At 38.4% G+C, this 15,114-nt stretch overlaps 1 protein-coding gene across 5 annotated transcripts in view; it reads right to left on the minus strand.

The window, feature by feature from the left end:
• The window catches only part of GRM8 (glutamate metabotropic receptor 8), a 730,092-nt gene that overhangs the window by 1,817 nt on the left and 713,161 nt on the right, over nt 1–15,114 (minus strand). For 4 of the 5 annotated variants that reach the window (XM_078059529.1, XM_078059532.1, XM_078059528.1 and 1 more), the window contains one exon: nt 5,263–5,509. In XM_078059529.1, the coding sequence (XP_077915655.1) occupies nt 5,263–5,509 (247 nt within the window). Of the gene's footprint in view, nt 1–5,207; nt 5,510–15,114 lie in introns of all 5 variants that reach the window. The other variant, XM_078059531.1, reaches the window with a different exon arrangement.

A 15,114-nucleotide genomic window follows, 5' to 3' on the forward strand; every position in this document is an offset into this window, starting at 1 on the left:
AAGCTCCTCATCTGGCATAGGACTGGCATAGGACTGGCAATCAGACCCATTCCATTTCAGTTCACATCAACATCATAATTGACTGGACAAGATCTTACCTGAGGCTGAGATCACATAAAGTTCACAATTACAAAAATAAATGCAGAGAGTCTAAGGAAGTACTAATCATACATGTTTTTACTATTTTTGATTTCATTGACTATTATGAGCTTCATGCCAAAAATAGCTGACATATCTGCTTCTCTTATCTCCATTGTTCACACTTCCAGAAGGGTTATTATTGTGGCACATGGAAAGGAAGTAGGTTTTAGACCTGGTTTTAAATTACATTCTGTTCCCTACAAAATGAGTTTAGAAAAAGATCTGTGAACCAAGTCATTGGGCCTCAGTTTCATCGCTAGTCCAAAATCCACAACATTTGGGGTTTTGTGAGGATGGAAGAGGAGTGGGTTTGTGGGGGAGCAGCTGTGTGTGGCAGAACGAATATGGAATCCTACTTTCCTACTCACCCCTTCCACAAGGCTAAATGTCCGTGATATTCCATTTGGTGTGAAGTGAAACACAATGATTTTAGTGCTTGTGTACTTTTTTAAAAAGTTTTTTTTTAATTTCTAAATATATAATGCTCTCATATACCTCTAAATTCCCTGTAAGAAAGCAAAATCTGTACTTCAACTATCTTTTTGAAGGATTTTCATATAGTCTTTGAAGAAAGATGAAGAAAAACTGTCATAAGAGTTAGAAAAACAACGCTTAAAAATGGTGGCTCAATGCCCTGCCCTATTCAATATCTTCAACAGTAGCTAAAAATGTAGGAAATATTTATCAAGTTTGTAGATAGCTGGAAAGAAAAATTATGGTGGAAACAGAACAAGAGCCAAAAAAGACCTTGAGGAAGATGATATTCAGAAGATGTTAATTTAACAGAAGGTGATTTGGATCAGACCATTCAAGGATCATTCCAACTTCGAGACTCTATAGCTAATTAAAGATTCATACTTCATTTTTTGAACTCTTCAAAGTTATCCCCGGGGAAAAAGATGGTAGAATGCTACTGAGAACTCTGACTATAATTTACAAAAGGAAAGTCATCTTAATTTTTCTAAGAAAAAGGGATGCAAGGCTATGGACACGGATGATTTAGTCAATGGGAAAACAGTGATGAGGGACAAACTGTGAAAGGCAGAAGCCTTGCGAGGATCTTTATCCTGGAAGTATTACAGAGTGAAATATATCAGAGATGCACATGTGTGCTGCTAGGGAGTTTTTACTGAGGCGATGAATAGACTTCTGTGACGATCCGTTTTGGAATACAGCAATAGTGAATTGCCTCGTGGACACCACACTGTGTTCATGAGCTAGTGAAAGCAGTTCCACCTTTAGCAGCAGCTGTTTTCATGAATTATTCATGAACACTGCTTAAGGAATACCATGTTACAACATTCGTTAATTGGGTACAGTTGATAAATTCATACACATCAACTTTGTTTCTAACTCCCTTTCCACACACTTTTATGAAACAACACTTGACCTTTTTTTATGTGAAATGTAGCACTCTGCAAATTCAGTAATGAACATGGACTCATTGGTCTCCCTTCCAGCTTCACATTACTCACATTTATTCTGTGGAGATTTTGAAGCTTTAAAACCTTAAATATGTGGCCAGAATTTCTGGCATTAACAAGTAATCTTTAAGATGAAAGTTTCTAAGTGTAATGGACTTAGAGAGCTCCATGGCCACGAAGGAAAAGCATTGCATGTACATCATAAATACATGGCTAATTGGTCAGAAAAAAAAAAAAAAATCCCACAACAATGGAATGGCAGCCATAATTACCCAAATCCTTCACATATTAAAAAGAAGAAGAAAGAGGGATGCTAAAACACTAGTTTTTGAATTTTAAGTCTTTTCTATTAATGACAGATCAATCTACATTTTCAAGGCAGCAATGACACTTCTACCTTATTTATATGGTGGTATGTAGTTTACAAAACACTTTCTCCCGTGTCACTGTAATGGTCACTTGTCACAAGTCCCATAGCAGAAGGTATGAGAATGCAGCAACATGGATGTTGTTCCAGTGGATTAACCAGACCTCGATTTACTGAGAACAGATTCCACCCATCCCCAGAGGAGGCATTTTAAGTCTGAGGAGGCACGGGGTGCCTGGGTGGCTCAGTCTGTTGAGCGGTCAACTCTTGATTTCGGCTGGGGTCATGATTTTGGAGTCCTGGGGTAGAGCCCCACCTTGGGCTCCGTGCTCAGCGCAGAGTCTGCTTGAGGATTCTCTCACCCTCCCCCTCTGCCCCTCCCCTCGCTCCAGTTCTCCCTCTCTCTCCAGAATTAATAAATAAATCTTTGGGGGAAAAAAATCTGAGGAGGCACAGTTCTAGGTACAGACAGCTGAAGGACAAAGGCTTTTCCAATATTCAGTTCTACTTCTAAAGACATAAGACACATTTTAGAAGAAAAATATTGCATTTAAGTTATTAGGGTTATTGATACTTGTAGGGAATGTGATTTTAGAAGACTCTCGCCTCAAAACCACTGATACGTGTAGTCAAGGTAACAGGGACGCAGGGAGTCCACGATCCCTGGTGATGCAAGTGAACGAAGATCAACAGTGGTTCCTGCAGTGGGATGGCGGAAGGATGTGTGAAGATTTCATGAGTGGGTCAACTATAATCACTCATCTGGACCCAATTTATTCAAATCCAAACTACTTAAAAGATGAATATACTAAAGTTGCCAAAGTACAATTTAACCATCTTTCAGGTAGTAATCGACTTAATCTCGATTGACCTTTTGAACTTTCTTTTACCTTCCAAAAGTGGGCACCTGACTCTTACAGCATAGGATAGGCTTACCTCCCATACGGGCCCCACATTTATGATCTTTCATTCTTATTTCAGAGAAAATAGGGAAATGCATTCTTGCTATAGAATTTCTACTTCAATATCAACAGAAAATAATAGAAGGAAAACAAAGCATATGAGACTTACTTCTATTAAATATGGGATTAGTCTTTATCAGTGCTGGGACTATTCCTCTTCAGGGAACCTATTTATTTTTTTTAAAAGGGTGGGAAAATTTACTAATTTTTTTTCTCTTACCACTTTCCAGAAGTGAGTTTGGGATGACTAGTATTTATTTCAATGTCTGTTTGGTTGTTCCCATTTGCAACCATATTACATCAGGTTTTCTAGATTGTTGCTAAAAAACGAGTCCAACTATAGGCTCTGGTGAGTCGTAGTGAGAAACACCAATAGCAGCCAAGAGCAGTTTGCCGGCATCCTACAACAGGTTTTAACTGTCTGCACTGATGCTTTTGAGGTAGAAAAACACAGATAAAATTCTGCCCTTGAATCACACGCACTGAACTCTGACACCTTTGATAGTAGTTATAGTGCATCTTTTGCTAAAAGACCAAATAGGCCCATTATTACTAAATTGCTTACCTATAATCAGAGATGATTATAATGATTTGTTATCAAAACCTTCTTTATTGTGACTTCTCTCGCAGTTTTTCAGGGTTTTATGTTTGCAGAAAGGTGAACATGTGGGGAGTGTTTGTAGAATTCTTAAAAGGCTTCCTTATGTGCAAATCACTAAATTTGGTTATGAGTGAGCTGAAGGCAATCTTCCCAGAAAATCTGACCAATAATTCCAAGCAGTCTAATAGTAGTTGTAGTCAGTAAGCTTCATTGATTAATACTTATCTTCTAAGCCCATTTCTGCATATGGGGCATTAGAATAGACAATGTTCATCTGGAAATCTTGATGTAAGAAAAGATTTATGTTATAATAATTATATCAGATAAAATCCACACTTAATCTTCCCTGTATTTCATGTCAGAAGTACAGAGAATAGGGAATACGGCCTGCTGGGAGGAATCTGAGAGGAAGAGTATTTTTGCATAGGGTTTTATCCTTAATTATTACATAGGTATGTTATATTTCCCAAAAACAGGAAGCCTGAGGTCTAATGCAAGAACCTTGGCTTTCATATCTTTTTTTTTTTTTTTTTTTTTTTTAAAGATTTTATTTATTTATTTGAGAGAGAGAATGAGAGAGACAGCACATGAGAGGGGGGAGGGTCAGAGGGAGAAGCAGACGCCCCGCCGAGCAGGGAGGCCGATGTGGGACTCGATCCAGGGACTCCAGGATCATGACCTGAGCCGAAGGCAGTCGCTTAACCAACTGAGCCACCCAGGCGCCCCTATATCTTTTTGATCCATCTACAGAAACTAGTAATGTAAAGATCGTATGTTTTTTTTTTTTTTTTAAAGATTTTATTTATTTATTTGACAGAGAGAGAATGAGAGAGAGAGCACATGAGAGGGGGGAGGGTCAGAGGGAGAAGCAGACTCCCTGCCGAGCAGGGAGCCCGATGCGGGACTCGATCCAGGGACTCCAGGATCATGACCTGAGCCGAAGGCAGTCGCTTAACCAACTGAGCCACCCAGGCGCCCCAGATCGTATGTTTTTTTCACCGTACTCAGCTATCTAGTATTTTACAATACAGATCTTCAACCTATTTGCTATTCTTCCATAGATACCAAAATGGACCAGTTAAACTCTACTGGATTAGCTTGGTACTGGTGTGTTGTTATCGTGTGCTCCTTCAGGGGTGACTACAGAGAAGAGGAAGGTGAGTGAGGAGGGGACAAGTGGTTCGGTGGCTGATAGGAAGGACCCTATTTTCAGGGTCATGAGGTTTTCAGAGAAGAGCTCTAACTATCTTAATATATCCAAGAAGGGGCCACTTGGGGGAAATAAGTATTAACTATGATTTAACCTAACATGTTAACCCACTAGTTTTCTTATTTCCCTAAATACCTATGTACCATATCACTTATTTAAGATCTTTGAGCAACCAATAAAACCAGTAGAGAACAACCAAAGTTGAACTAACAGAGATTGGAGAGTAGTTCCTAAGTGCTAAAAGATAATTCTATACATAGAAGATAGTTCCAAGCTTCAGATGCTTGGTAATGCCTCAAAAGGGAGCCACGAGGGTCATACTTTGTAAAAGAGATTTTGAGTGCACGGTCATGCTCTGGAGAAGAGCCACTCGCCTTGAAATCGTTTGGTTCTAACCAAATGGTTCTCACTGCCATGATGGTCTCATGGTGTGCGAGTAGCACCATGCCCCTGAAACCATGGAGCATGGTCCCCAAGACTAGAAGAAGAATGTTCAACGTACATCTATTAAGAAGTGCTCCCGCTCTCGACCATCGGAAAGTCTACAGGTGACTTACTGTTGGTTTCAAGACTCTCACAGAGTTCACTTTTCACCTCTCCATTTGGTCTGTCATTTCCTTTCTGGATCAGTTTGCTTTGCATGGTGGCAGCCGTTACCACGGCCTTGAAGCTCCTCTTGCGTTTTTGAACGTTCTGCTCTGGATGAAAAATTATAATATAAACCTTGGGCATATACAGCATGCCCAGAGACACCGAAGCACTTAAACTCATGGAGACAGTAAGTGTCGTTGTCTGGATGTACATCTGAGGGGAGGAAAAAAGAAAGAATCAGTGTTGGTGAGCCTGATCTAACATCAAGCAAACAGCACAACCATTTTCTGTAAGGACCGCAGCTTCTCTGCTCAGGGTGCATGAGAAGGTACTTAGAGAAATTGCCCTTAGTAACAGTCAAGCAATTCTTTATCCCTACCTACAAATATGGGTAAAGTTGTCTTGTTTATGGAGCCTGATTCCTTAAAACAAACACAAACAACTAAGCTGATGAAGTTTAGTTTCCTTTTTAGTTTATAATTAAACATATATAAGAAAGGGAACCCAAAACCATTCTGGCCAAAGAGTAACATTTTATGCCACACATCCCTTCTTCAGAGAGGTATTAGAGGGTCAAGTGTAAAATTCTTTTAACAATAAACTTAGCCTAGAAGGTTAGAGTGGAAATGAGTGGGAGTGAACATCCAGAACATCACTATTGCCCACCATTGCTTGACTAATGCTGGCATTTGCATCTTCACATCATGACTTAATTTCAGCTATCAAACCTGATACACCTCATGAGCATTCCATACAGGCTTGATTTTTTAATATCACCCCCCACCCCAAGGACAATTCCAGAGGGTTTCTCAGTGGCGACATCATATCAAAATAAACATGGGTGCTTTTACAAAATCCATGACTCTCCTCCAAAATTTAAATACGCCCTCTGGGGATAGTGTTCTGGCATCTGCATTTTGAAAATTCTCCTCCTATGCTCATTCCTTACACTTAAAGCACTGAAATTGACTGCTGTGGTACTTAAAAAGAGCAGTCTCTCTGGAAGATTCTTCTTCCTAGAATCTAGAGGTCAACAAGCTGAAAAAGCCAAACCTAAAATCACTGGCTTTTTCATTATGGTATGAAAACAGACATGATAACTTTTTAATCTTCTTCTTTTTAATTTCTCAGTGTTACTGAGTTATAACTGAAAAACAGAAATTGTGTATTTAGGGTGTACAACTCAATGTTTTGATAAACAACTATACTGTGAAATGATCTTTGTTCTCAAGTAATTAACATATCCATCACCTCACCTAGTTACCACTTTCTTTCATTGTTTCTTTTTATGTTTTTGTGCTGAGAATGCTTAAGATCTACCGGCTTAGTGAATTCCCAGTCTATAGCACAGTATTGTAAACTACAGTTGCCATGCTGCATATTAGATCCCCAGAAGTCATCCATGTGTAACTGAAACTGCATGGGTTTTGACCAGCATCTCTCCATTTCCTCCTTCCCCTCCCCCTGGCAAACACTGTTTACCCTCCGCTTTGATGAGTCTGACTGTTTTAAGGTTCTACATATAAGTGGATCATGCAGTATTTGTCTTTCTGTGTCTGGCTAATTTCACTTAGCATTGTGTCCTCCAGATTCATCCGTGTGGATGCAAATGGTGGGATTTCCTTCTTTTTTAAGAATGAATAATATTCCCTTGTAGGTATATATCACATCTTCAAAAATAAAAACCTCTGACCTACTTCCAGTTTTCATGTCCTGAGCTCAAAGTATAATTTCCCCCAAATAACTTGGAATACTGAGGCCACGAAGAAGCTCTTAGAGGTTCCCTTCCTCCTATCTAGGATCCTCGTTAATATCTGTTCACTCTAACAATATTTCTGAAAATGTAAAGTTGTCACATTGTATCAGGCAATCCCCAGGACCCAAACTAATTGTATCCTTTTAAATAAGGGATCAAAAAACATTCACCTTCAAAGGTAAGTACCTGAATCAGCACTTCTCTTAACAGAGGGCAAAGCTGTGAGGTAAAGAACTGTCCAAATGATGAGAAGAACTTCAGGCACTAATACTAAGAGACTATCCTTGTCTATGAAATCACACCAAGCTGGTTACTGAGTTTACTGTTCATCTACCACCAAGGCTGTCCTTTGCATAAGACCTCATTGTGAGTATAGGAATACCCTTCAACAAGGCGATATAGATGGGTTTGTTTCAAAGTTCACTTCCTCCAGGAAGTCCTCCATGATAAATCTTACCTTAATGATAATGTTATAATGGTGTCTTATTTTACTTCTAAGCACTAATGCATTGAAAAATCAGTACACTGGAGCACTTACCAATGCATAACTATGTAATTATAACTGTGACTTATATGTAATTACAACTGTGATTTATATGACCTTTGTAGTAAATTATGAAATGCACAAGTAGGGTTTAAACTTCCTGAGAGCCTGTAACCTACATTCTTTTGCTTATAAACCTCTAAGAAACAATACAAGATTCTACATACAAAAACTACTAAAAAACTGCTCATTATTCTTAGGTATATAAAGATCTTCAAGAAGAGCAGGTTTCCACAAGATCTGATTTACACAAATCATACAGAACATGCCTTCCAAATTTTTCCATTCTGTCAATTGGACATCAGCAATGGCTACAACATAGGGTAGAAGACGTTTTAAGAAACAAAAAGTGATGAGGTATGAATCCAGATTCTAGGTTGGGCTCATGCATATTAGCTTCAATAGAGACATGATTCAAGTACATTCCTCAGCAAAGTGATAAATTATTACACGTCCTGACCTCTCCTGTCAATAAGTGAAATCCCATGTTAAATTTGAGAGAACCAAGGATCTACAATTAAGAAAGTCCTGATAAAATAAGGATATGTGCCTTCAAATCCCCCTAAGCTTGGCCATCTACTTTTCAGCAACTTATTATTATGAATACTTATAAACTTCAAAGTGTTAGTTAATCCTCCCTAAATTTCTACTTACTCTCCAGTTAGCATTTCTGCAGGAAGCCTATGTAGAAAATAGGCTATAGAGAAAGGACATTAAAGTAGGGAAACAATGCCCCCGAATGCAAACCACAGACAGAAATATCCCAAAGCCACTCAAATAGGTAACCATCACTTTTGTCCCAGTCAGACCCTGCCAACTCAATTTAGCTTAAAAAACAAACAACAAACCAACAAAAAAAAAAACCTCTAGCGGTCAAACCGACGTGAAATAATGGGAACACCCACACTGATTAGCTGGATTCTTTTCATAAATCTTAATCTGTTGGTCTTGCTAAAATGTATACTACTAGTCTAAATAATACATAATTACCTTTTTATTTTAAAGCCTTGTAAATTTTTTCTGCTACCATAAATATAAATGGTAATTTTCTTCCCTGATTCAGAATCATTTCTGTAATATATAATAATTTGATCTTGCTAAATATTAGGCATGAAGAAGGTTTTGGATTGCTAGTTTCCATATTAAATACGTTACTGCAGTCTATCTTTTAGGCAAACCAACTCAATGGAAGATGTAATAACAAAGACATGAGGATTAGACAGTACTATGCTTAGTGTCCAAGCTCTCCATCAGACACTATGCTTTCAAATTACACAAAAAGGCCGATTTTACTTATGTGCTCTCTTAAAACAGCTTCTGAAAAATTTTCATGTGAAGTTAATACGGAAAAAGCATCTGTACAAAACTACCTAAAACCCAAAAACTTACAGTGGCCCAGAATTTGTTACAAAGCATTGCAGTGTTAGTAAACTAAATTTTTGAACTTCATCTTTGAATATTTAATGAAATGAAAAAGTCATATATACATAACCCCAGTGAAAGCAACAATGGCAAAACACACAAAGAAATAAAAATGCCACCTGTTCTCGCTCTAGAGAAACTAAATCTTCAGCGTCATTGATTCTTGCATTCCAAATATCTCCCATATTTAAAAATAAATGTAGAAATTATATCAGAAGATTGAAAATGAGCATTTGATTCCAGAAAACTCATGGATTTTTGTATAGCTATAGAAAATTCTAATTATCTGAGCCATGTAAGAAAGGAACACCACCGCTTATAGTTTTTGTGTTGTTGTTCTTAAGATAAAGAAGTTTACAGAAAACTCTGGAGTTGCCTTGTGGGCACTAAAAGCCTCAAGTCAACCCACCAGGTGACAATCTAATCTCTAATAAAACTTCCCTGGCAATTGGACAGCTGTGTGATCTTATTTCCCTCTCTGACCTTTAATTTCTTACCTATGAAGTTGGGGGAAAATAATACTTTTCTCATAGAAGGGTTACAGGGTGGAATGACATAATCTTTATAAAATGCCTCAAAGGTACAAAATAGCAGTAGCTCAACAAAGATCATTTACCCTACGGCTTTGAATCTAAAAGGACATTAACAAAGCATCCTTCCAGGTATCCAGGATAAGGGAGGGGCTGGTGAGTCAGTTACACAAAGCAATTTTGTTTCGTGAATAGCTAACTGCTATGCTCTAACTACATGGTGTCAAGGAAAAGGCTTTTGTAATCCTACTTCAAAGTAGGCAGAATAAAATTTTGCCCAAAAGTCAACACTACTTGCCGATGTCAAGGCTATATTCACTGTCTCTGCTACAGTTCTAGAATAACACACTGGCTCTCTGCATCGAAGTTACAGCTCACCAGAAAGCAGAAGGGAACAATATTAACTCCTTAGAAACAACATAAATCCATTGAGAGATGCTGACAATAGTACTGGATATGTTAATGTAATCTGCTTTCTTCCAACTTTTTTTTTTATGCCCCACCTTCTGCCCCCTGTCACTCTAAAATATTAATAACTGGAGGAAGGAGAGTACCTTTTCTGTTACATCCACTGGTAGCCTGTCACTCCCTCTGCCTCCACACCCCATAGACATTTTGAACCTGAAAGAGTCCGATGCACTGAAACAGATTTAAATGATCTCTGGAGAAGCCAGGAAGGGTTGGCACAATGGAGAACACTACCATGACACCTTTTCTGGGACCTACTCTAGTAACTCCTTGTTCTCCAAAGGGGTCACTTGTGCACATCCAGGGTCTACTGGTCATGGCCTGGAATCATTAACAACTCCAGGAAGAACTGAGGAGGGACGAGATTATATTACTTCAGGAAAGAGGTCAGAGAACTCCATAGACTCGGACATCCATCCTGGTAAGTTTTCAACCCCTTAGTAACAAAGTGACCCTATTATGAGACCTAAAACCCAAGGCAGATTTGTGCCATCTGAAAAGAAACAAATTCATTATTTACTCCTGAATATTTCTGCCTTGCCTTGGATGGTTGAATCTCACTTTTTGCTATAGTCAGCCACATTCTATTTGGCCACTTTGCACACAGTCTGACCAGTGAGAAAGCTATGTTAACACTTAAAGCCTGTCTTTCTCTGCTTCTATTACCTATCCCCTCATCTGTGTGTCCCTCAAAGTGGCACCTAAATCCAGAAATGGATTTTATTCTGCTTTTCAGCCAGGCTTTACTCAATGGACCTCAAAACCTCATTACTAGAAGTTATTTAAAATTTTTTTTAAACAGACAAGTTTACAAAGAAATTGTGCAGTTGCCTTGTGGTGGTGAAGGCCCCAAATCAACCAATCATGCAACATCCAAACTCCAATAAAATTCTCCTGCAATTGGATACAGCAAATATCAAAGGCAACAATTCAACTCTTCTGCCTGAGCCTAGATGCTGGTGAACCATCACCAAGTCTCTATCAAACGTTCTACCATTGTTTCTGTTTTGTTTATTTCAAATACCTTGCTGGTTTCTTCTACTCAGCCAATTCTGAGGGATCTTCCTTATCTCTGTATCATTTTTATATTGATGTACCCCAGACCTCAGTCCTTAGGTATCTATGTATCTATTATCTATCTATCTGTCTATCTATCTATCTATCTATCTATCTATCTATCTATCTATCATCTATCTATCTATCTATCATCTATCTGTCTGTCACTCTGTCCTCATTGCTGTCTTGATCATCACACTTGGCATTATGGCCTTAAACCAGGACTGGGTCCCTGAGTGTGCTACCTGTTCACAAGGTCCCTTCACTTAGAAGTCCCTTCACACTTGATTTAATGCTCTGTTGTCACTGTTCCGAAATTCTTCATAATTTTTGAACAAGTAGACCTACATTTTCATATTTCACTGGGCCCTACAAATAATATAGGTAGCTCTGCCTTGAAAAACTATTTACATGCTGACAAATTCCAGACTTCCCTGAGGAGATCGAATCACCTTCTGGGTACTCCCCTTGGATGTCTGATTTAAATGTAAAACTAACAAGCATCTGAACACCATCTTCATTCCTAAACCTACTCTTCTGGTCATCTTCTTTATCTTAATTCCATCATTAATTTTCCAAAGGACAAAGCCCTTGGAATTGTCCTTGACTCCTCTCTTACACTCTTTATCTCTGAAGAATCCTATTGATTCCAACTTCAAAATTTGTCCAGACAGGTCATTTTCTACTACCCCCACTGGAACTACACTGGTCTTAGCCGACATCATCTCTCATTTGGATTATCACAAAAGACTTCTTCTCCCCTTGCTCCCTTCTGTCTGATCATCAGATTGATCTTAACACAGCAGACAGAATAATCCCATTATTCAGAAGTCAGGTTAGGTCATCCCTACCCTCAAAACTTTACAGTGACTTCCCTTTGATGTGTGCCTACAATGGCCCACAAGGTCCTCTGAGCCGACAGGGCTTTACTCTTTCCCTCATGCATTCTCTTCCTACCATCCTGACCTCCTGGATGATCCTGGAACATACCAACCATGCTTCTGCTTTGGGGCTTTTATATTTGAAGACTTGCTCCTTCATTTCCTTTAGTTCTTTCCTGACCTGTCCTTTCCAGGGAGACCTCTCCTAAACATTATTAAATACTATAAGTCCCACCCTCTACCAGCAATCCTCGGCTTTATTTTAATCCTCAGCATGTAACATTTTCTAGCATAAAAGTCTATATATTTTACTAATTTAATGTATGTATTGTCTATTTCCCTTAATTAGAATAAAAATTCCATGAGTCCAGGGATTTTTACCTGTTTTGTCCACTGCTACAAACTCAACCTAGGAACACTGCCTGGTTGGTATATATATTTGCTACATTCCTTGAGGTGGTACAGGACCTTACTCTTGAATTTGGCATTTAAAGGAAATGACCCATGTAGTTTCAAGAGGGAGACAATAAATCAGAGTCTAAAGCTTGAAAAATAGAAAATGTCTCAAATCAACATCTAGACTGAGACAGAAACTCTTGGATGGATAAACATGATGCTCTTCTACACTGTAAATATGACAGTATTGTTCTCAACTTAGCAACAGACAATATAAATTAAGCCAATGGTCTCCATTTGGGAATATGAGAGCCCTGGGCTCAACCCTGGATCTCTCCCCAATGTAAGAACATTATAACCCAGGATAATGCACTCACAGTATTTACAAGCTTCCACAGACATAATTCAAAGGACTTTAGAAGACAATCGATGTAAAATATTGGCACAGCACCTGGCGTATAGTAATCAGTAAGTGATACCTACTATTGTCATAACTTAACCTTGACCCTATCTTCTATTCATCTTCCTCCATTCCTCACACAGTAAGACTTAAGAGTACTGCTCTCTCAAAATCAGCCTTAAGATTTTTAGCCTTTTATTTTTAAAATTTTTTTATTTATTTATTTGAGAGAGTGAGAGTGAATGAGAGAGAGAGCACGAGCGGGGGTGGGGGGAGGAGCAGAGGGAGAGGGAGAAGCAGACTCCCCACTGAGCAGGGAGCCTGACAAGGGGCTTGATCTCAGGACCCTGGGATCATGACCTGAGCGGAAAGCAGATGCTTAACCAACTGAGCCACCCAGGCGCCCTGATTTTTAGCCTTTTAAATAAAGAACACACACATGCACACAGGAGACACAGGCATAAAATATTCATACGGAAATATGCCTCATGTTTGTGGGAAACTCTAGGGTCAGCACATTCAAAGACTCATAGTCTAGTTTCATTCTGGGGAAAAGGCACCATCGTGAGGGTTGTGCTTCTCCTGTCAGGTAGAAATCAGGGTTGCTGACCCACCCACAGGTCAGAGACATTGCACTGTGTTTTCATTAGAAGAAATAGAGATGGTTTGCTCTAACCCATTTGCAGTCTCTCATCACATCCCCTTTTGGTCAGGACACATGTTAAAAATGAAGAGTCAAATCAAAGGACAAAGCCTATGGATGCAGAACTGGTCTGGTTCACACGTGAGGTCTGAATCCTTAACCTTGGACTTATTGGGAATGGTGGGAACCAGATGCACAGAATAATAAAGCATTAACCAACAAATAGAAGATCAGCTCTGCCAAGGGTAGAAAAGGACAAGTGGAAGCAGACTCACGATCCTCTAAAGAGGAATAACAGATATTGGATTTATAATGAGTGTTTATAATTAAATATACATGATATTAATATTGGGTTAGTAAAAAATAAATACAGTAATTTATTTTTTATTAAAGTCTGATAGACATTTTATAAGGTGGATGTTTTAAAGTAAGCATGATTAAAATGTAGTCATTAATTTCCAATTATTCTACATAAGTATTATTTATAGAAACATAACAAAAAATAATTTCTCAAACAATGGTGTTGCATCTTTTGCTGTGACATGCAAATGAATACGAGGCATCTACTTGCTGAGAGTTTATTGGCTTCTCTTTTACAGGTATTTTTCTCCATGTTTCCCTCCACAGACTCCTGCTTCCATGCTGCCTTTTAGTGCTTTATCATTTTGCAACAGCATGATCGGAATTAAGGATAGCAGTAATGGAGATACCTTTAATTATAATGATTTGAACAGTGTCTATTTGAACGGATACAAAATATAGTAAACATAATATTAACAAATAAACAAGAATTTAAAGAAAGAAGCAAGGGAGAGGAAAGAATCACTGTAAGAACAAAATTTATCTATGAGCTATATAATCATATATATTTTTTCTTGGCAGTCAGGCATAAAGAAAATATTTTGAATCCCATAGTTATCATTGTTTGGAGATAGAAGCTCTGCTGGAATTTAAATTAGAGGAGAAATTTTTTATTTAGATTGCATCACTGAAGGAAATTTGGTAACATTATGGAAATGGGTCCAATAATAATTTCGTAAAAGGTACTAAATCTTTGCTCATCTAGATACTTCCAATATAACCCTTTCAAAAGCCCAAAGAATTAGATCTCAGTACAGGAACTTTTGTGAAGGCATAAGATCTTATAGAAATACTATTTTTTTTTTTCCTGGTGGTCTTACTTTATATAGTAAGTAAGAACCAAGAGGGATGGTGTTATGGCTGAATTGCGTCCTCCCCAAAATTCATGTGTCAAATTCCTAACCCTAAGGGACAATATTTGGAAATAGAGTCTTTAAAGAGGTAATTGAGTGAAAATGAGGTCTTTAGGGTGGTCCCTAATCCATTCTGACTGGTGAGCTTATGAGAGGAGATGAGGATCAACAATCACATCAGGGATTTGTGTGTACAGAGGGAAGACCTGCCCAGGACACAGAAAGAAGGCAGCCATCAGAAAGCCAGTGAGAGAGAGGTGTCAGAAGAAACCAATACTGTCCACACCTTGATCTGTGACTTCTAGTTTCCAGAACCATGAGAAAATAAACTTATATTAAGCCATCCTATCTACGGTACTTTGTTACGGCAGCCCTAGCACGTTAAACACAAGTGGAGAATTAATGTCACTCAAAGAGTTCTAAAAGTCCTGTCATTGTAATTCGTTTGTGCTTAAACATGCCAACAATACCTCAGATTTCTGGTGTGATTTTAGGAACTACACAATAA

Source organism: Halichoerus grypus, chromosome 12 (assembly GCF_964656455.1).
Source record: "Halichoerus grypus chromosome 12, mHalGry1.hap1.1, whole genome shotgun sequence".
Taxonomy (NCBI): domain Eukaryota; kingdom Metazoa; phylum Chordata; class Mammalia; order Carnivora; family Phocidae; genus Halichoerus; species Halichoerus grypus.